At 34.6% G+C, this 21955-nt stretch overlaps 2 protein-coding genes across 5 annotated transcripts in view; both read right to left on the bottom strand.

The window, feature by feature from the left end:
• Nucleotides 1-4186: 4186 nt before the first annotated feature.
• Nucleotides 4187-21955, bottom strand: part of LOC120335504 (uncharacterized) — a 135632-nt gene continuing 117863 nt past the window's right edge. The window contains exons 1-6 of one of the 4 annotated variants that reach the window (XM_078120642.1): nt 6705-6861; nt 6358-6488; nt 5368-5438; nt 5175-5236; nt 4978-5074; nt 4200-4394 (exon numbers count right to left, since the gene is read on the bottom strand). In XM_078120642.1, coding sequence (XP_077976768.1) covers nt 4261-4394; nt 4978-5074; nt 5175-5236; nt 5368-5438; nt 6358-6488; nt 6705-6818 — 609 coding nt within the window. In that variant the 5' untranslated portion in view covers nt 6819-6861 and the 3' untranslated portion in view covers nt 4200-4260. Of the gene's footprint in view, nt 4395-4977; nt 5075-5174; nt 5237-5367; nt 5439-6357; nt 6489-6704; nt 6862-21955 lie in introns of those variants that run through there. The other 3 variants (XM_078120644.1, XM_078120643.1, XM_078120645.1) reach the window with 3 other exon arrangements.
• Nucleotides 14351-16757, bottom strand: LOC120334178 (uncharacterized). Its single transcript, XM_078109371.1, has 4 exons — nt 16367-16757; nt 15977-16020; nt 15203-15365; nt 14351-14387 (listed from the first exon to the last, which is right to left on the bottom strand). Exons 1-4 carry the CDS (start codon nt 16459-16461, stop codon nt 14351-14353), a joined length of 339 nt encoding a protein of 112 aa, XP_077965497.1. The 5' UTR covers nt 16462-16757.

Genomic DNA, 21955 nt, shown 5'->3' with positions numbered 1-21955 from the left:
GGTTAACATAAGATAACTCTGCCATCATGATTTTTAAAAATACAAACAAGAAGTGCTGAAGATTACACCTATACGAAGAAAAGTTACATTTAGTTACGCACAAAGAATGCCTTTATAGTTGAAAAGTGCTTCATAACTTTATATTTATAGGACGATTGTGCAATGCCATCAGGAATTCTGTTTCAAACACTTGTACTAGAGTTTTTATGGAATTGCCTCTGTACTAATTATTGACGTATCTGAAAAACTAGCTTCTCTATCAACGAAGCGAGCATTGTATTCATGCGCAACACATAAATTTGCAAGAAAGCTGTCAACCACTTCCGTCAGCATGCCATGTTTGATCTGCAAAATGATATAAATACAAATCAGAATTGACTGTGACACAGACCTGAGACGCTTGTCAAAACCGGTTTACAATTTTGGAACATGATTTGACTGCGATGTTCTAACACAATATTGCAAAAATTGGGAAAGGGGTTATCAAGACAACCAAGGACAACACTGTGACAAGAAGTTTTATAAGTAAAAGTCCATCATGAGACCAAGTCAAGTAATCATAAATATTTTCTCTTATCTTGAGGTAAATTATGAAGGATAGTTTGTCACTTAATTGTGAACTCTTGGTTGTCTGAATTATGTTGCAATAAATAATACAAATACTCAAACTTCGAGCAGTCCAGTCGCGTCGCTGAATCGAACGCTTGAATTGTACGACGCACTTGAGGATTTCTGACATATTCAGCTAATCTCTAAGATAACTAAATATCATTCTGATATTGCACCGCATGCTTCCCATAGAGTCACATTTATTGGATGCAAGTTAAAACAGTTGTACATCGTCATAACTTGCTATATAAATTAGAATTATATGAATTTAATTTGACCAATAATCCATTAGTTATGGTACCATGCCGAATATTCATCTTCTAGTTAATAGATAAGGCTAACGAAAACAATCTAACATAAGAAACCAAAGTGTATAGAAATCGGAAAGTTGTGCAATATTGTTTGTATTGTAATCCAGCGGTAGCATTGCCAACACGAAGAATCACGATATTGGCATATTTATAGTAGTTTAAACGATATATTGTATATACGAGTCTAATATTCATTTAAATATGAGCGATTACTCTGGTAGAACTACAGCAAAATCTATTTTAATTATCTTTAGGAATCGGTGGTTTAAAATCCAGGCATAAATAATGCTAATCTCATACCTACCTGATTGACGAATGCACAAGCTTAAATATTTTGTCATGTGAATATGAAATACCAAGGTCCTGGGATAATCAAGTTCAAGATATTGATGTGACCAAATGGAGACTTATAGTGTATTATAATAAATAGCATTGAACAAACAATTGAACGAAAGGTGTTTGCCTTGTGACCAGTTGATTTTTTTTATACCTCACAATTTTTGTTATCGACGGTTGGCGGACTTACGTATCGCAAAGAGATGCACACACAGCTCTTGTGTTAGGAACTGCCCTATAAACTTCACAATATACAATCTAACGAGACACATTAAGACACAACGTTTATCGGGACTTATCAGGAAGGAATTCAAGCAAACGACTTCATGAGGTAAGAAAAGTAATAACATATGATGAAATATTTGTTGATAGGATGTGGTTGAAATAATCAATGGAAATAAATGGTTTCAACATATTGCATTGCGAAAATGCAATTCGAAAAAATCTATATATTCTAAATTAGGTCCAGACCTTGTAGTCAAATCTTTAGTTATATTCCTTTCTACCAAATTGGTAAAACACATACGCGTGGAGAACGAATAAAATATTATATATATTTAGACAAGCTTAACTGGCTTCATCTCTGTATCCGAAGATCTATCGCATTTCAGCTTTTTTGTGATGTTCATGAAATGTGATCAATATTGACGCGATAATCGACCACATGTACGAGTACAGCATATCCAAGCTATATTGTACAGTTTATACTTCATTTAGACCCAAGTTAGAGGTTAATAATAATATCATCGTGAGTTTCAGTATGAGTGAACACAGCACCATCACCCCCGTCAGAAAGACTTTTTTCAATTGCGGTTAACTTTTTTACGGCAAGAAGAAATTTATTGGGTTCAGAAACTTTTCGCAGTCTAATCTTCATCAAGTGCAATCCAACAGTTTTTGAGCAAGGGAAAATGTAAATACGAACCAAAATGTTATAACTGTATATGAAATTTGATATTTTTTGCATGGAGTAATTGTAAATATAATGTAATTGAAACATTTAAGGGAGTAAGTGTAATTGAACTGAATTAATGTAATTGATCCAACTCTGGTGTACACATAAGTCATATCGTAATACCGTAAAGTAGCAGTTACATTATATTCGGTGATATACAATTTTACTCCTAAATTATTATTTCTTGAAACGCCTGCTTACTTTCCTTCAATTTCTTTCGCTTCCGTTCATTGCTGTGGCAATTTGCAAAACATCAGGTCTGTGGTTTGTTATATATTGCTAGCTTTATATTGTATATTCAAACAGTAATGCAATCTAGATTATAGACCAATTTTTTCTCTTGCGGACTCCAATGGTTTATGATCATAATCAATATTTACAAGATTCGGTGAAAACAGTAGGAGTAAACGCTGAAATGAATTTTTCAATTCGTAACATGTCTTTGCTTCACGCATATGGAACTTGTATCAAAACAGTTCCCATATACACTTGAAGCTGGAATCAATCGATGGTGTTGCTGCTTACAAATATCTCTAGTCCTACAATATCTAATTTTGTTTAGAATATGTTTTAATGCATTTATCAGTTGGGAAATACGCCCACTAACACTGACGCTTGTTTTTGTCTAATTTCAAATTAATTTACAATGTGTATTAAATGAGTGAATTTATTTTTGAAATTCGATACCTTAATAACTGTTAATCCTAACACAACGCGACATGCATAACGACAACGCACTTTTTCAATTGGGTGCTACTGCCAAGCGTGACAACAAAGCGAACGTGGATAACATATGGATAAATATAGTTCCAAATGCGGTATTCACGTCCATGTATCAAGCAACATCTATATTTGCATAATGCTTTATTGGGTTATGCGCTCACGAAGACTTTGAATCAACATCTGTAAGTATGGGAATGCCTTTCAACTTTGTCTATATCTATAAAATTATATTGGTGATGAGTTGGGATTGAACATTTTGAATGATATGCCAACATTTTAAACGCTGATTTTCTGAAAACTAGGCTGATCAATACTTGAGTTTATTTTTTCAAATCTTCCATGAAATTGGGGTCTAGTGACAAGCGATAGTGCTTAAATTGAAGCACTTCCCAGTAAAAGTTGTGCTGTGGTAAACAAAGCTATAGAACTTAATTTTTTAATGCTAACAGAACTAAACGCATGAAAACAAGTTTCTTAATAATCATATCACGACTTGGGTGATTATTTTCCTGACATTTTGTAATGCACCAAATTTACCGATCATGATTTATGATAGCATTTCTATCGTGAATAATCGCTGTTACAACCAGAATCATTGCATCGAATTTATTTTCATATACATTAGTCAATAATACTGCTTTTTATCATTTCAACAATTGAAGTAGGCGCGGCTCAATATATATAACAAAAACCCTGTTATAGAGAAATTCTGTAAGTATATGAAAAAACAGTTTACTTTGATGAAATCCAAACTATTGACCCCGTGTCTGGTTAAGACAATGGCAAGCATTTCATTGGATCAGCTTCCCCGGTATATACGTTTAACCATATCAAATACTATGTATCGAAATTGAATTTTGTGTCCCGCAAGCCTCAGCCTACCCTATACGTAATGGTAAATCCGGTCCTGAGTATAAAAAATAGCACTTGCAGTAGTTCAATTTCAAACAGGATTATGTCACAAAAAATAATATCCAGATTTTTTCAAGTTGGGCACTTGTCTGTTTATTTCCCCTATAATATACACAAGAAATGGTGGAAATATATCTGTTAATGTGTTACTAACACTAATGCGTAAATCGATCTAAAATATTTTCGAAATAAAACAAAATCAACATAGAAACCGTATCGGTAAATCTATCCATGTAACAAACTTTTACACAGACAAGTAAATTTATTCCATTTTTCAAAAGTCCTATCAACACTGTAATAACATTGATATATGATTTTCTGAATAATAATAATAAAAAACATTCATCGAATTTGACCTTTCTGGAATAATATATGACACATTTCTGATTGATTTGCTTGTTATTTCTCATGACACTAGTATATTTCAGAACACGTAGAGGCATAAAATTTGGCAAATATTCCGATTTCATGAAGAGCATTAATGAAAGCTGCAACCTGTGACAAAGTAGGATTTGGACTTGGAAAAAATCCACGAATCATACGATGCTCTGAAAAACGGAAAATGTAAGTATTAATATTTGTATGCCCTACTCCTTTCAATCTATCATATATTTTCTCACATTGCGATCTCATTATGTCATTAAAAAATTAGTTTCTGCGATAATACCCTGATATCATCAGACGATACATACACGAAACTTAAATGATATAGATTTATTTCCAAGATAGATAGAGAATAAAACGTTTTGATTCATCGAGCGTACTGTTCTCCTTCAAGTATTTCGTCTGTTGGCTAACGCGGAACCGAATAATTTGAGCTGTTAATTTGATTTGCAATAGGTACGGGTACTTCTATCTTTGTCACAGAATGTATTTTATATTCCTATAGGGTGTCCATAAAGTCTTAAAAAAATTTAAAATTGCAGAGGGAATTTATCGATGTCATATATTGTCTTATCCCACACAGATGTATTGAATAAAGTAAAAACATTTAAACAATTACTAATTGAAAAACAACAAACCGGTTAAAATATATTGAGGAATGACTCCATAACAAAATTAAAATTGTAAAGTGACTTTATGGACACCGATTATTTCTACGATTTTTAGGTAGGATGACCCTTTTCATACCTTTATCAGCTATTCCGTTCGACGGACAAAGGAAAAGTGTCAAATAATTTTCGTAGTCAGTCAGGTAAACAGAATTGCCATTGGTTAGAAAGTTGTCTGATATAAAAAAAATAGAAGTAAATTCACTTTATTGCAGCATAAACAATGATTCAGTTTTAAAATTATATTAAAGCTGAACATGTTTTTAGATATTTATCCATATCCATGACGGTTTCGCTATCAAGTCCGTTCATTTTTACGTGCCCTTCGTGAAAGTATTCTAAAAATGCATGTGTGTTTAATAAAGTAACAAATGTTAATAAGAATACAATTGAAAAGTTGCGTTTTTGCTATTCTATCACTCTGACAAACTGGGTATATAGCACTGGAATTTTTACAAATTTGGCATACCTTTTTGTGATTCCCTCAGACGATAAGTTCCATCCACGCCATAATCAATATTAAGGTCAAACTCTACAGTGCTGCGAAATAAAAGCACATTACAAAAATTAACATTTTATTCAACTTAAAATATAATTTTGGTTTCGATCTTCGACTGAAAACCATATTATTAATTGGTAATGTGAACAGATCCGGGCATCCGTAACTTTCAGACAGGTTCTCAAAGCACGAATGAAAATTTAAAATATAAGCAATATATCAAAGGAAGATTTTTGCACAGACTTTCGTTGACTCAGTAATTGCAGCTATGTTTGATTTTGTTGCATAATTGCAAGATTTTGGTTCAACTGTATTTTAAATCTGTGTACAACCTTATTCAAAACATAATTTCGGATGGTCGGTTTTGGAAATTAGTCTGCACGAGGTTCAAAAAAGAGTTGTTTAATTGATAAATTATTTTATTTATATTCTTTCACTGAAGTCATGTTATTTAATCAACTATTCTCAAATGCGTTGAATGAACTTAATATGAAATTTTATGAGCATTCATTCTTTTTACATCGATTATAGTACCAGTTTCCGCCTCAACAATATTAAATGCGCGAAAAGTCAGATCAGGGCTTAGGGCTTTATTTTCTGTGGTGATTTAATATGTGTCTTAATTAAAATTAAATTAATTATGACTTATGAAAAAAAAAATTAACACGATCTAACTAAGCCGCTAGAAATATAAATTTGGTGGTATTTAAAACTTAAAAATGTATTTAATAATTTTGATTCAGATAGTGAATATATATATATATATACATATCTCGAAAATATATATATATACACACAAAATATTGAATACTTTGTAAATATTGAATATTTAAATTAATAGCTTGTATATCATTCCAAATTTTGCATACATTAATTAAACAATTTAAGCAGCGTAACACTTTTGCAACAAATCAATTTTTCTTTTTCGCGTTTATTGCAAATTCAATTGAACCTTCTTACCTGACACCATGTTCCTCTGTAATAACCTTGAACCCTGATTCCGTGGACGTGAAATTACTGAATCTGACACAAGAAAGCATAGACGCTATATCATCCGTTTGCAGTCCGGAATACCACATAGTTTGTATTAGCTATAAAATAGGAAAAAATACAGAGATGAGTTTACTTGGGTTAATTATTATTTATTACACGATACACAAAAATGGCTTTGACTAATAACGGATTGAGAGGTATTGCAGTTTAATATTTACCTAACATAGGCCATGTTTTGCATAATTAGAACAACAAAAACAGATAGCCGAAAAAAATCAATTTTAGTCTAAATTCTAGATTTATCTCTAATTTACCTTTTCAACGTTAAGTTCCATAGCCCGGGGAAGATAACATATCTGTGATTCGGCTACAGTTGATGTCCATGCTATGGATACCATTAGTATAAGTAATTCAACGCTCAAAATCATGCTTACATGTACGGAATATGAGTTTTACTTTTATGCGAATGACTTATGTTCTGCACTAACAAATACAGCAGGGTGTCTCAAAAGTAAGTATACACTTTTAATTTAGATTTGATTTTAAGGTACTCATCATAAAGCGTATAGTATATGTAGTAAAATTTAGGTATTGTTTGCATTTTTTAAAAACTCACAGAAGGACAAGGGGATTGCCCAAGAAATGAGGTGCAAAGTGCTGTTTGGCAAAAAGCATATAAATAAGACGAACCCAGTGCTTTTTTAACAGAGAATTTGTAATCATTTCGGCTCCTACAACACAAAAAATTTGTGCAATTCATCATAAATTTATGGAAACTGGATCTGTAGTTGATGCACAAAAATCAGAATGACCAAGGAGCGGACGCTCTGAGGAAAACATTCAGAGCCGAAATAATTCCCAATTCTCTGTTGAAGAGGCGCTTGGTTACTTCTTGCCAAACAGTAATTTTGCACCTATTACCTGGGTTAATCTCCTTGTCATTCTGTGGGTAGTTGAAAAATGAAAACAATACCTAAATTTTAATACTCATTCATATATATACTATGTTTACAGGAGGAGTGTTATAATGATTTGTTACACGCTTTGTTATTATGCTGCTGTTGTTGTTCTTGTTCTCATTTTTCTTGCGAAATAGAAATAAAAAAAAAAAACACAAACACGGACGACATTAGCACAATTTGCGAACAGATGATTTGGATGACCACCATTAGAAGATTACGTGGAATCTATAACGGACCGGCATGAATCAACCAGCCATTGCGAAAAATTGACTGATTACGGAATTCGATTAGCGGTGCTTATCCTTTGGCTTAACACTACGCTCCAAAGAAGTTTGCGCATCTTAAATCGCGGCCAAGCGTTCGAACCATCGCAATTTAGTTTTCCAGGTAATTTGAGAGCTATCAAGATTCTTCGACATCTTGCCCGAAATGAGCATTGTGCTTATTTATGCTTTTCTTACATAAATAAGAAATCCGAACGTGACATGAGGAAAAATCACACGTCAAATGAAAAAATAAATTAATATGGCGACAGTGTAGCGCAACCGTGAACTTGTATTTGACAACGTTTGTCGTTGGAAGGATCGTTTTTACTATCAGAAGCAAAGCTTGTGGCTGTCTGTTTTTCAGGCAATTTTACACTTATATAAGTAATATATTGTGAATAGGAAAGGGGCAAAACGCTGGTTACAGAATATGCAGAATTTCTACTATGTGAGTTAAAACCAATATCTTCTACAGTTTCAAAAATAAAATAACAAGAGGATTAAGTGAATTTGCGTCTGCGGTAAATTCAGAGTTCACGCTAAAATTGAACGCGCATGGTTTTCATCTGTGTCCACTCTATCATTTCTTATCTTGCTCCGCAATCAAAAACAAACAACATTTCAGTTCAAACTACATGGGAGCGCAATACAAGTCAGCGCATTTAACGACTTTCCCAGCGATCTATAACGGGAGTGTGCAACTTTTAACACAGTAGGGGTGAATACAAATAACTGGGTGAAACCACGGGTCGCACCTTTAATTAACATAAGCTTTCTAGTAGTTGCACTTGCAGGTACGAAATTTTTGGCTATTGATCTTATCACGTGCGTTGTTCGCCTCGAACAAGCTAGTTATTGGGGATTTGTGACGTCATGGACATGGATAATTCAGCAGCCGAATGGCTTCTTACCCAAACGTCGTATTCACAGATAATTGGTTGAGCAAATTTTGTAGTCCAGCAAACCTAGTTGCGTCTGCGGGAGGCTGCCCTGGTGATCAAATTTGAACCAGGACTTTCAGAGTCAATTTTGATATTCACAAGGTCATATATCCCACCGTTATACAGCATTAAGTAATTGTGGAAATAGGCCTGGGCAGATTCTATCGGAAAGGGGGCCGGCCTATGCTCGAAAAGCATACACCACTGGTGTATATACAGTCTGTAATCCTGATTTTTCGTTATTTCGAGAATTAGAATTTGAAATATTCGTGACAGACGTCGAAAATTGTCAAAATTGTTTGTTTACGCTTGTCTATCTGAAAGAAATTGAGGAAAAAAGTGAGAGCAAAACGATGTTTACATTTGTGATGATTTCCAAAGTCTGGCAGGTACTACTCGGATTCTAATTCCTGCAATACCTAAAAATCAGAATGTCTATGGACCTGATATGGGAACACTACGGCCCGCGACTCAAATCCGACCCATTGGGTAATTCAATCTGGCCGCGCCTGATGCTGCCGCTATCGAACAAAAACCAAATTTTGATGTTTTAGCTTAAAATAGCTCAAGACACGAGAAATATTGTTTTTTTTACGTTTGCCTTTGTAACACTGTAAATACTGTTCATAGAATTTAACCTTTTACGTATACTTGCGTATACTGGCATACTTACTGAAGGTGAATGCGTATTGTGTTTGTTTCGTTGTTATCCCCATATATTGTTAGCGAACGTATTACATGTAAAATCAATAAATTATAATGAAAGATAGGAATTGTGATAAAAAATAAGAATTGTTCCCCAGACCATTTTTTTAATTTTATAAAAAATTCCCATACAAGAGTGAACAGTATTTAATATAAAGACAAAAAAGATTTCGCCAAGCTGAATATAAATGGAGTCAAATTGCCCAACGAAAGTTGAGTGCACGGAGAGTTGGACTAAATCGATTCATTCACCACCGAAATGCCAAAATATTGCCAAGTTATTAAATGCTACCGGTAAAAAATCTAAATTTGAATTATAAGTATCGTTAAACGTCAATTCCTTCCTATTTTTGTGAACTGAACCGGATATTTGGACAGAGAATATGCGCATGAACTTTCGATGACAGTTATGGTCAATGAAGACAGCCGGGATATCTTTAAATGTAGGCGTATGTAATAAAATCGGAAATGACAAAGTTACAAAATCACATCTAATAGGTCGTTGTCTTTGGAGGCGTCCCGCTTTGAAGTTACAAAAATATGGTAACCCCAACTAAAGAATATTAGTAGTACTACAGCAAATGCAAAATTCCTCTCTGAAGGGGTGGTGTGGGAATTGTTCCCCGGTTGGAATAGGCAGTTTCTTAAGACTAACAAAACAAGTTGTGACGGAGATAAGCTGGCTGTAGTAGAGCAATCCCGTATTATAATGGCCAAAGAGAGTATTGTATTTAGTGGCAGAATTACTGCTAAACCTGAATGAAGTCCCGCCTTACACATACTTTGTAATGCAGCATCGTTATACTGTATCATGTGACGGCATTTACGGGACAGGCCAAGGAAAATTCAGTTTGTAGGCTGTCTGATTTTACTATATTTCAGGAGTTATAACTCGAGAAATTCGTGCGAGACGTTGAAAATTGTCACGGGTGTAAACATCGTTGTGCCCCCATTCTGCTCCTTAAGCTCTCCCAGACGAACAAGTGAAAACAAACAATATTTTGAAACGAGTGCTGCAATCCCACAATCTGAACTTCAATTGAAGTGTAGTTTCAGCATTATAAAACGTATTTCCATTTACCTGCTACATGCCTATCCAGCATTTATCGAAATACTTGAACTGACGATCGGGATTCCGCAAAACGAGCAAACGCCATGAGACCTATTCTGACATCATAGTTAAAAACCAGGGCACCAATGAGCTTTCACAACCTCCTGGTAAATACTTTTTATCAACTCGTTGTTGCCTTGATTATATTTTGTCTAAGCGGTGTCATATGGCTATGCTTAACATACGTCCCGTTTTAGGCGGGACAGTCCCACTTTTGAACACCTTGTCCCGACCGGTCAGCAAAAAGTCCCGCATTGGCGTTCAGCCAGTCAGCATGATACACGAACATTACCAATTAGCATGTTCTTGATACTGTTGTTGTGTAATCCCCGTAAGCCCAAAAGAGTGCTTAACGTTTCGAACTTTACCGATATTTAGACAGACAGCGTCTCCATGACAAAATGGACAATGAAGACAGCCGTGATGCCCCTTCAAAATGCCCCTAATGTAAAATCGCCAAATTTAAAGTTGAAAAAATCACAGCTGTGGTCTTTGAAGGTGTCCCGATTTGAGGTCACAAAATTATGGTAACCCTGTTTATGGGTAGAGGTTCTAATACCAGCCACTTAGGTTGGTCAATTCGAATGACTGATTTGCTAGAAAGATATTTTACAACCTCATTGATTGCTACGCGCATTCATTACGTATAACAGCAAATTAATTGACACGATGACAAAACAATAGCCTACCGGCCAAAATCAGTTCGTGTAACTTGAATCAAAATACAACTTAAAAGTGAGATGGAACAGATTGTTTCTAGGAATAAAGAACTGCTGGAGGAATCCTTTCTAGGCAAAGTATTATTAGACACGGGTTGCACTGGCATGAATACATTTCGTTCGTTCTTATCTTATTATCATGTTTCCCCTGACGTCCTTATTTTGGGGTTCATATCGATGGCAGCCCTGAATAGAAAACTAGTAATATATAGCAAACCACAGACATTTTGCAAATTGTCAAAGCAATGAAGTGTAGTTGCAGCATTATTAAACGTATTTCCATTTATCTGCTACATGCCTATCCAGCATTTATCAAAATACTTGAACTGACGATCGGGATTCCGCAAAACGAGCGAACGCCATGAGACCTATTCTGACATCGTAGTTACAACCCACGGCACCAATATGTTTTCACAACCTACTGGTAAATATTTTTTATCAACTCGTTGTTGCCTCGATTATATTTTGTCTAAGCGGTGCCATATGGCTATGCTTAACACGAAATAAATTGAAGAAAATAAAGCAGACGTTTTAGGTAATATTAGTTTAAGAAATTGTATATCACGGGATATACTGTAACTGCTACTATACTGTATTACCATATCATTTCTGTAGAGTACACTTGAAAAATTCTGTGGTCAATACTGAAGCTGTTTCTTGTCGTTGTCTTATATTGGTTCTTTTGATTTTTTGACTTAGCGAGATATCTAAATCGCTAATAATCTGTTTTATTTATGTATTTCGTGCTTATACCAATTCCATCACGAACTCGCAGAGTATTACCAACAGTACCAGTATTCTGTTATCACAAGCAGTTGGAGCGCATATCCCACAGAGCACGGCGCGTTGGCAGAATCTCATGGTCTAGTGAGAATGACGTCATCGGAAACACCACGCTCACTAAAATTTCAATGAACGATTATTAAAAATCTTGACCATGTTTATCCTAATAAAAATATCAAAAAAGATGTAACAAATATATTCTATCCTCAAAACTGCTCACGTATACAATGAAAGATATCTAGAAAATTACATAAAATGCAAATTTCTGCTCTGGTGATCACATTTCCCATAAGAGCTAATGTTAAAAAAAAATTTTTACATCACTTTTCTTTTTGCGCGTAGAATGGGTTTTTAATGAATAAGGTCTATTAGGCTACAGCGGTTATTGCAATTCCATCCCTGTTTGAATCATGCATCTAACAGTCTCACACAGGATTCCTGCACTAATAATATTATATCTGATCATATAAAAAGGCATGTTTCACCTCCAACGATCCGACTTATAAAGAAAAGCAGAATATATTTATACAAGTCTCATGTCACTCACTTTAGGTTCGTTCAGTTAGATACTTTTGTCTAGAAAAGCCTAGCACGCATTCCGCATAAATCCTTAAGGTTAAGCTGGTTTCATGGTTTAGAAGGGGATTCCGAAACTGCGGTAGGCCTACCCTATACATACCCCGAGCGGTACTTTTCAAGGGGTACCTTAGATTGAGTATATAAGAATTATCTTTTCATAACATAAGTGATCTTTAAAAAAAAATAAACGGCACAACTACTGACAACGGAGACTTTAATTTCACAAAATTGAACATTGTGCGGGAACTTTTACATTTGCCGTGGGTCTGTTGCATCGGTAAACGTGCCGGTAAAACTGCGACCGATAGTATCTGAAAATACAGCTGCTTAAACAAACCGCTGTGTTATTGTAGGCTCAGAATATACTACAAAAATCAGTACTACGTCATCGACGGAACATACTAATTTGCGTTTCATTTCAGCGAGGTTGACTTTTCAAAATTCGAGTCTCACCAACGAAGTCCATTTAATGTGAGCGATTAACGCAAAAATTATTTAACAAAAAATAGAATAAAAATCACATTAGGAGTTTTCCTGATAACTCACATTCGAGTTAGGCGCGACTCTTATGAGATCAGTGTCTATAGAAGAGACTTCTTTAGAGTGACTGTGTGAAAGGACCTTGCCAACAAAGACATCAGCAGAAAAATGTTGTCTATATCGCGTTTTTGAATTTTCGCACGACAATTTTTCTCACATGATATTTCAATTTTAAAGTTCTATCATTCATTTTATGTTTACATTTATATTATAAATGAACCTTATTACATGGAATTACACAGCCTGTAAGTTTTACTGCTATGCCCTGTAAAATTCAATGCCAGGATATTTACGGTGATTTTTACAGGATTTTGAATTTAAATTCACAGGCTGGCGTTGTTAAATATTACTGCGAACTGCCTTGATTATCACTACTAAAAACCGTTAAGGATAACTGATGATATTCTGTGAAATCCACAAAAATTCTTGTGTTTTTTTCCCTAATAAAATGACATTAAAATAAAACAACTGCATTACAGACTACAGTAATACGTAAAGCCTGGCGATTGCCGGTAAATATTTTGTGAATAGCGTGCTAATTTCTCGTATACTTTTCTTCCTACATCGACTAAAGAAGTATTTTTAATTCTGCTCGTACGCTCCACAGCTCTGTAAATTATTTTTTTGTTGGCTGACAAACATGATATCTATATAAGAAACATGAGGAACTATTCCGTGCATTGTATTATTTTCTCGAATATATATTTGGGTTACCATACTATGTGCTATCAAACTCCTCCGTTATGACGTTAGCCGCCGCTCTAAGGGATAGACTTAACGAACATCCAGTCGCTCAGGGCCTAAATGGGCATAGGACCTCTCACCAAGTTTGGTTTAGTTTAGTTGTTAGACGATTACTACGAATCAATGGGAGTTAAAAAATCACAAAATTAATGTACATGATGGTATGAAATGACGCAGATGACTACGAGTTGCAGGTGATATTCACCTGTAAAATCTGTAAGGATTACTGTTCATATCCTGTGAACTTCAAAGATCATTAGAGCGATTTTAATGAAAATCCTTGTGTTTTTTACCCTAAAAGGACATTAAAATTCCACAACTGCATTCTAGTAAAACGTAATGCCAGGCGATCGTTGGTAAAAACTCTGCGTGTACTGTGCTAATTCCTCACATCCCTTTTTCTTATATTGACTAAAAAAGCTTTCAATTCTGATCTTGAGCTCTACAGCTCTGTGAATAAACCTATATAAAAATGAGGCACTATTCGATGCATTGTATATTTTTCTGGGATATATATTTAAGCCTCTGAATACACGAATATAATTGATCAAAAATATTATAGAATCAAATCATTTTGAATGTCTGTGACTAAATTGGGCAATTAACTGAATCAGGGGTTATCCATAGTTGCATGTACATCAGGTCCTCTGAATAGTTTGAATTTAAACTATATCAAATCATTTCGAAATCTTTGAGGTTGTTTGACACCGACTTCGGATTTTTTGAATCCCAACCTAATGGCCATAAAAGAATTTTTTCGGAATCTTTGAGGTTGTTTGACACCAACTTTGGATTTTCTGAATCCCAACCTAATGGCCATAGAAGAATTTTTTCGGAATCTTTGAGGTTGTTTGACACCAACTTTGGATTTTCTGAATCCCAACCTAATGGCCATAGAATAATTTTTTCGGAATCTTTGAGGTTGTTTGACACCAACTTTGGATTTTCTGAATCCCAACCTAATGGCCATAGAATAATTTTTTCGGAATCTTTGAGGTTGTTTGACACCAACTTTGGATTTTCTGAATCCCAACCTAATGGCCATAGAATAATTTTTTCGGAATCTTTGAGGTTGTTTGACACCAACTTTGGATTTTTTGAATCCCAACCTAATGGCCATAAAATAATTTTTTCGGAATCTTTGAGGTTGTTTGACACCAACTTTGGATTTTCTGAATCCCAACCTAATGGCCATAGAATAATTTTTTCGGAATCTTTGAGGTTGTTTGACACCAACTTTGGATTTTCTGAATCCCAACCTAATGGCCATAGAATAATTTTTTCGGAATCTTTGAGGTTGTTTGACACCAACTTTGGATTTTCTGAATCCCAACCTAATGGCCATAGAAGAATTTTTTCGGAATCTTTGAGGTTGTTTGACACCAACTTTGGATTTTCTGAATCCCAACCTAATGGCCATAGAATAATTTTTTCGGAATCTTTGAGGTTGTTTGACACCAACTTTGGATTTTCTGAATCCCAACCTAATGGCCATAGAAGAATTTTTCCGGAATCTTTGAGGTTGTTTGACACCAACTTTGGATTTTCTGAATCCCAAGCTATCGGCCACAATCCCCAAATTATTTCGTCATCTTTGAGTTTGTTTGACACCAACTTTGGACTTTCTGAAATGAAAGAATATACATATTGTAACTAATAATGTGGTAAGTAAAGAATTGATTATTCCGATGGCTTTTTCACTCTAATCAGGTTTTATGAGCACTTGTTTCAGCAATTCGGCACTTTAATATATTAGTATATTATGTTCTAGTATATAACTAGAATAAGTTTTGATGCTCACCATGCCTATGACCAACGCTCGGCGCAACTTTCGTTTGATGAGACAAGAGATTAATTTTTGTGTCTGTAGGCTCAATTATGATTCTTGATTTTAACTACAACTCAGGCCGACAACAATGGCAGCTAGTTTTTAAAATATGTTTTGTTCAATGTATTTGTGTGTTACAGCGGGCAGGTGAAGCGAGCAACGCAGATTACAGAGCGGTAATTTTAAGAATTTACGTCAATTCAAGGCAAAAAATTGAATGACGAGTTTGCAAAAAAAGCTTTAACTCAGATCGCAATATATTTCGCATTTGATATCAATTAATAAATACAGGCTAAAATTCGGTTTACAAATGAACGATAGTTTGTTCGCATTACAGGCTACTTAAGTATACATAAATTGAAAACACGGGCATTATCACATCTTATTCAATTTGAGCAATTTTCTTACCTGCCTCCTTATCCGTTCCTTTGGAGTTTTCGATACTCTTAGCACTGCAATATAACGTAAATAATTTAAAATTGTTGAAAACAACCAATTAGTTTATTGAGCTAGTCCAAGTTTTACAGAAATGAGAAAATAAAACGATTCGAACCACTTTGATTAAATTTAAGAAATATAGCACAAATTTCAAATAGATTTGTGAAAAGCCGCGGTAATTTATCAAATTGCTATATAATTGAAAAGATTTAGGTTCACAAGTTGTTATGGACTTCAGTGTTATATGAATATTCAGGCACGTTTTTTTTTGTGGGATATTATTCAAATAGATTATCAAAGTCATAATATATTCGTTCATTCATCTAACATAAATAATGTATTATATCATAACATACTTACCAGACACAAAGCACCACAATATGTATAATCAACAAAAGCTTGAATATCTTCGATGCCATTTTCTCTGCTCGCGATGTTTTTCTCCCGATAAACATCGACAAAGGTGCCCCGGTATGATTGTAGCGTGCCAGCCTTATATGCTAAAATTATTTCCGGAACATTTTTTAAAATTAAACATAGCCAATGGAACATTATATATAACAAAATTTATGAAAAAACATTGTGATATCATGAAAATCTAACCACCTCCAGATGGATCGTTTCCGTCAATTGCGTTTCTATGAATCGTTACCTAAAAAATATCATAATTTTTTTTTTTATGATAATCATTCTGAGCGTATTACTCTCTATATAAATTAGTGTGACGTGAGGATTATTTTCATAAATTTTCTTGGAATTTCGGCAGATATATATTGTGAAAATGCGATCGTTCGCACAATTTAATGCGAATTCAATGCAATTTGCAAATCTCATCGGCAAACTTTCTTCACATTTCATTCGTTGACTGACGTTGGTACATGCATGTAAGAATTAATAATTGAAGGTGAATCGAAACAAATCGAGTGTGTATTTCATTTTGAGCCTGTAATTCGACACTGGCGCTTTCACCAGGGACTACTGCACGATACACATATATAGCACGGTTGGTAAATTTTACTTCAAAGATATAATACTTTACCAGTGAAAATGACGATAAAATTTCTCGTAAAAATTAGTTACACACTTTTCCGATAAATTTCAAAACGCCAGATGTTTTGATCTATTGAATATAAAATTCAATCTATTTCTATATATATGTCAGATACTAACATATAATCAGAAATACTTTAGGAATAACGGAAGTCATGAAATATACTAATATGCAATCACTCTCGGCAGTTACGTTGAAAAAGTAGGCCTGCATACACTCTAATGAATAGGCTGTATTAGGTTAAAAATGAATCACCAATAATAATTCAACAATCAATACAAAAAGTGGTCCAATCGCTTTTAGGAAAATATTGCATTTATGCGCAGATTATTGCTGAATAAAACACATCGCAGCTTGCATCGGTGTAGAAAAATTAACACGAAATTTCACAATTTCCGAAGCCATCAGCAAGTAATTCCGCTTAGGAGGGGCAAAATTTAATAACGTACAATTCGTGTTATTGCGAATAAATTTTGCATTCATGTGTATCCTATTACTTGAAATAGCCTAAAAAATACCATAAACATCGTAATTTTGAAAATCCCTCCAGCATGAGTTCCGCTCAAGAAAGGCGAGATTTTATTACTGGAAATTAATTAAGCGCATGTACAATAAGTAAAATATCGAACATGCGGATCGCTATCAAGTTTATTTTGTGTTTATTTTGCATTCGCTTTAATCACATTAATTATTGTCCAAATGCATTAATTTTTCTAAAACGCGTTTGTTTCCGACACACTATCAACTTTATTGTCATTATTGTGAACTAGTGACTCACTTTTTTGCACATGAAACGCAAAGGATTCAACTAATCGAGTCTTTTTATTATTATTTATAAATGTATTATTTGTGTTAATTTAGGCAAACGAGCGCGTGTATTGCGCGTTATAAACTTTATTCATAAGTTTTGCTCATTTTCTGGGCATTTTTGTTACGTTTTGATGGTTTTAACAAGTGTTGTGTTTTCTGAATGCCAAAATAAATTGTATTGTATTGAAGTATCAAAAAGTTGCAAATCTCATTGGCAAACTTTCCTCACATTTCATTAGGATTAGTTGGCTGACGTTGTTACATGCATGTAAGAATTAATAATTGAAGGTGAACAGTAAAAGAGTGTGTATTTCATTCTGAGCCTTTTATTCGACACTGGCGCTTTCAGCAGTCCCCACTACTGCACGATACACATATATAGCACGGTTGCTAAATTTCATTTCAAAGATTCAGTACTTTAAACCAGTGAAAATGACGATAAAATTCCTCGTAAAAATTAATGACATACTCTTCCGATAAATTTTCAAACGCCGTATGTTTTAATCTATTGAATATAAAATTCAATATATTTCTATATGTCAGATACCAACAGATAATCAGAAATACTTTAGGAATAACGGAAGTCATGCTATAAACTAATATGCAATCACTCTCGGTATAGTTACGTTGAAAAAGTAGACCAGCATACACTCTAATGAATAGACTGTATTAGGTTAACAATAAGTCACCAATAATAATTCGACAATCAATGGAAAAAGTGGTCCAATCGCTTCTATCAAAGTATTGCATTTATGTGCAATCCATCACTGAATATACCACATTGCAGTTTGCATCAGTGTAAAAAAAATACCACGAAATTTCACAACTTTTAAAGCCCATCAGCAAGTAATTCCGCTCAAGAGGGGCGAGAGCAATTTGAGTTATTGCGATCAAATTTTGCATTTATGTGTGATTTATTACTTGAAATAGCCTAAAATACCATAAAATCGTAATTTTGGAAAACTCAACATGTCTTCCGCTCAAGAAAGGTTAGATTTTATTATTGGAAATCAATAAAGCGCATGTACATTACATCATGGAGTTTGAGTTGCAATTTTGTATTCAGGCGTAATCAATCAAAATATAATAATCAAATGGGATGTTGCGACTTTTTGGGTACACACACGCCTATATATATTGACCACATATGGTGTTTTTGGTATCGGATGATATATAGAAGCAAAACTTTTTCCACAACAACTCAAAATGAATAGTGTTACCTTCTGCGTACTTCAAGTAAATTCCAATATTGAAATCGCCCCTTCGGAATTCGGAAGCGTGTCGAATCCACGGATTTTCTGGAATCTATTTCTACACATGTCTTACCGAGGCATTTTACTTTTTGTTCCTACTAATTGGAGCATCCGTTATATTATGCGATAGACCCCAGTGTGTTCCAAGGTTGCGAGATTGACGGGCCACGAAAACTATTGACGATGTTTCGCCTACCGCAGTCGGAGAAAGCTTACTGAGGTAAGCTGAGAGCTTACCGTTCTTATTAGTTTTTTAGGGAAATATATATAAAGCCTCCAGTTATTTAAAATTGATTCCCGAGACATACCGTGGTATTTTCGGTATCTTTTCTCATGTTTGATTTTGTAATGTCGCTCAAAATCATGTTCTTCCGTGATAGATATTACATGAAAACACACAATACTCTGTGGTTTAACGTTGTTGCGGGAAATGAAATACGTTTCGTACCAGTTTTCCTAGGTCACTTTTTTACACTCATTGTATGATGAGTGCTTATATTTGACTAATTTTATTAGTTGTAACGCGAGCAGGTCTGGTGCTATCGCCGAAGAACAACCAAGTCCGTCTACGCTGGGACAACGGACACAGCTAAAAACTGGATCGCGCGGCGCTAAGTCAGTTCTGCGGTTCGTCTCTTTTGTCACGTCGCCAATTCTTGAAACTAGAGTAGTGTTTTGACTAAAATAAAGGCACAAAACGTCCCTCCAAATGAGGAGTTACTTGACGCAAGCTTAAGATACAAAAATTAAATAAAAAGCGCGACTCATCTCATCGACTTGGTTCTGTCTGCACAGGACAAAATTGTTTTGGGGGCGGCCTGGAATGTGACCGAGGGACGCTGGCGGCCCGCGTGCCAGGATTTGGACCAACCTGGGGTAAATCATTATCTGATAAGGCGAATCTGCTTTAACGGGTCGTGCATTTAGTTGTCCTTTTGCGCGATGTGTTTTTGACTTTGATGGTGGCATTTTTCGACGTAATTAATCTAATTCTAAATCAACAATATTCGGCCAAAACACCGCTGGTTGCTTTAAAAATACCCTCCATGCCAAAATGTAAGTTTCTCATGTGAAATAGGTTTTTGAAACAGTTTGCAGAAATGAATTTGACTACTTTTGTTACATTTCTATATGTATCTTGAAAATCTTTCTTTCTTCAAACAACGAATGTTTTGAATATTCCAGATGGAGAAGTTTACCAAATGATAACAACTTTGCTGTCTATCCAGAAATATCTGTATGCAATATTATATGACAGTGCTATGCTTATTTCATGCACCAATCTGCTCATGCCTATTACTTCCATTAGCCCTTTTCTTGGAGTACGTATTTTTGTTTGAGTGTCACAAATCTTTGTGCTGCAACGAGTGTTATCTTCACTCCATCCGCTGTTGGTCACAGTGAGAACATAAAAGTGCCATATGCTAATTCGTCACCGTCCGAAAACACATACAGTTAATTAGGAAGGTCCACTTGTATTTTTAAATTTTAGATATCTTGGAATTGTAATGTTAGCTAACATGGATATTTCTTGCGCCTTGTTATACTAGCATTTACCAACATCATCTGATAAAGGTTAGGCTAGCTGACAAGTATCTTTGTCCAATAAAACAGCTCCGAATAGATGATTTTTGCGAAATTTGTCAGCTAAAACTTGATTGTATAACACGACAATTCAGGACTAGATATACAGGGTGTCTCAAAATATGTATATATACGCTTTTATTTTGATTTGCTTTTCAGGTACTCATCATAGGGCGTTCATTTCTTTAGAAAACATAGTATGTATAGGCTACCTAGTAAAATTTAGATGTTGTTTGCATTTTTTAACAACCCACAGGCCTAGGCTTGCACGTAATTGACAAAAATCAATTCCGTAATTACGGCCAAATCGATTACGTAATGACCCCGTAATTGCGATATTTTTTTCACACATTTAAACCTATCATAACAACCAATTTAATCCACTTCTATTCCGAATGGGACATCGAAGTTTGGTTTTTATATTCCCGGCAGTACTACACGCCGGCGACAGATGTTAAAGACAAATATCAAGGAGTGAATTCAAAATAATTTTATTCTGATTTTTATCTTTTGTATTAGCTTTGATTTTTTTTATCCACTTTATCACCAAATTTTATGCGATCAATTTTATCATTACCAACACTGGTAATATATATTTAAGAAACGATAGTTCACTTGCCTGGCGACGAATACTTGTTATTTCACCGTTTTTTACAAAATCTGACTTTACTACTTAGCATTTTATAATAATTATTGATGCCGACTTATTGACGATATTCCGAATTCCATGCTTCATTTTACATTAAATCATTTCGCGGCCTAAAAGTTATAACATTATTTGCGATAAATTTAGATCAAATATTAATTATTTGCGCAATATTTGAAATACCGTACTTATATGACATGCCTTCTCCGAAAATACAAAGTTATATCGCAAAACAATGCATTTTGTGACATTTATTTTGCACTCATGAAAATATTAATTTATTTTTCTAACTCAAGTCGACAATCCTATTTGCCAAGATTGACACAAGTTTGGTCGAGTGCCGGTGGTATTCGAGTCGACGATAAATCAAAATAAGTTGCCGCATTTGGTAAAGACAGGTAATCATATTTGGCCGACATATTGCGAGGCATTGTGAAAAACATATTGAGCAATGCCAAGTCCGGACAGATATATAACGATAAAATCGGTAACAGAACATCAAGATTTTGTGATAGAAAATGGATCTCGCGCAGAATAAACACGTGAAATCCCGTCGTATTGTTGTTTCTCTGTCGACTCAATCGCTTTACCGATGCCGAAAAGAC

The sequence above is a fragment of the Styela clava genome, chromosome 15 (assembly GCF_964204865.1).
Source record: "Styela clava chromosome 15, kaStyClav1.hap1.2, whole genome shotgun sequence".
Taxonomy (NCBI): Eukaryota; Metazoa; Chordata; class Ascidiacea; order Stolidobranchia; family Styelidae; genus Styela; species Styela clava.
The sequence above is the reverse complement of the archived record's forward strand: the minus strand, read 5'-3'. Positions and strand labels throughout refer to the sequence as shown.

Excerpts from the sequence above, each read along its gene's own strand:
- LOC120334178 (XM_078109371.1), bottom strand. The coding sequence starts at position 16,461 with ATGTTTATCGGGAGAAAAACATCGCGAGCAGAGAAAATGGCATCGAAG. Across the intron at positions 16,021-16,366 it reads ATTGTGGTGCTTTGTGTCTG|TGCTAAGAGTATCGAAAACT; the intron begins GTAAGTATGTTA and ends GTTATATTGCAG. Across the intron at positions 14,388-15,202 it reads TGGGATTCAGAAAATCCAAA|AGGACCTGATGTACATGCAA; the intron begins GTTGGTGTCAAA and ends CAAACTATTCAG.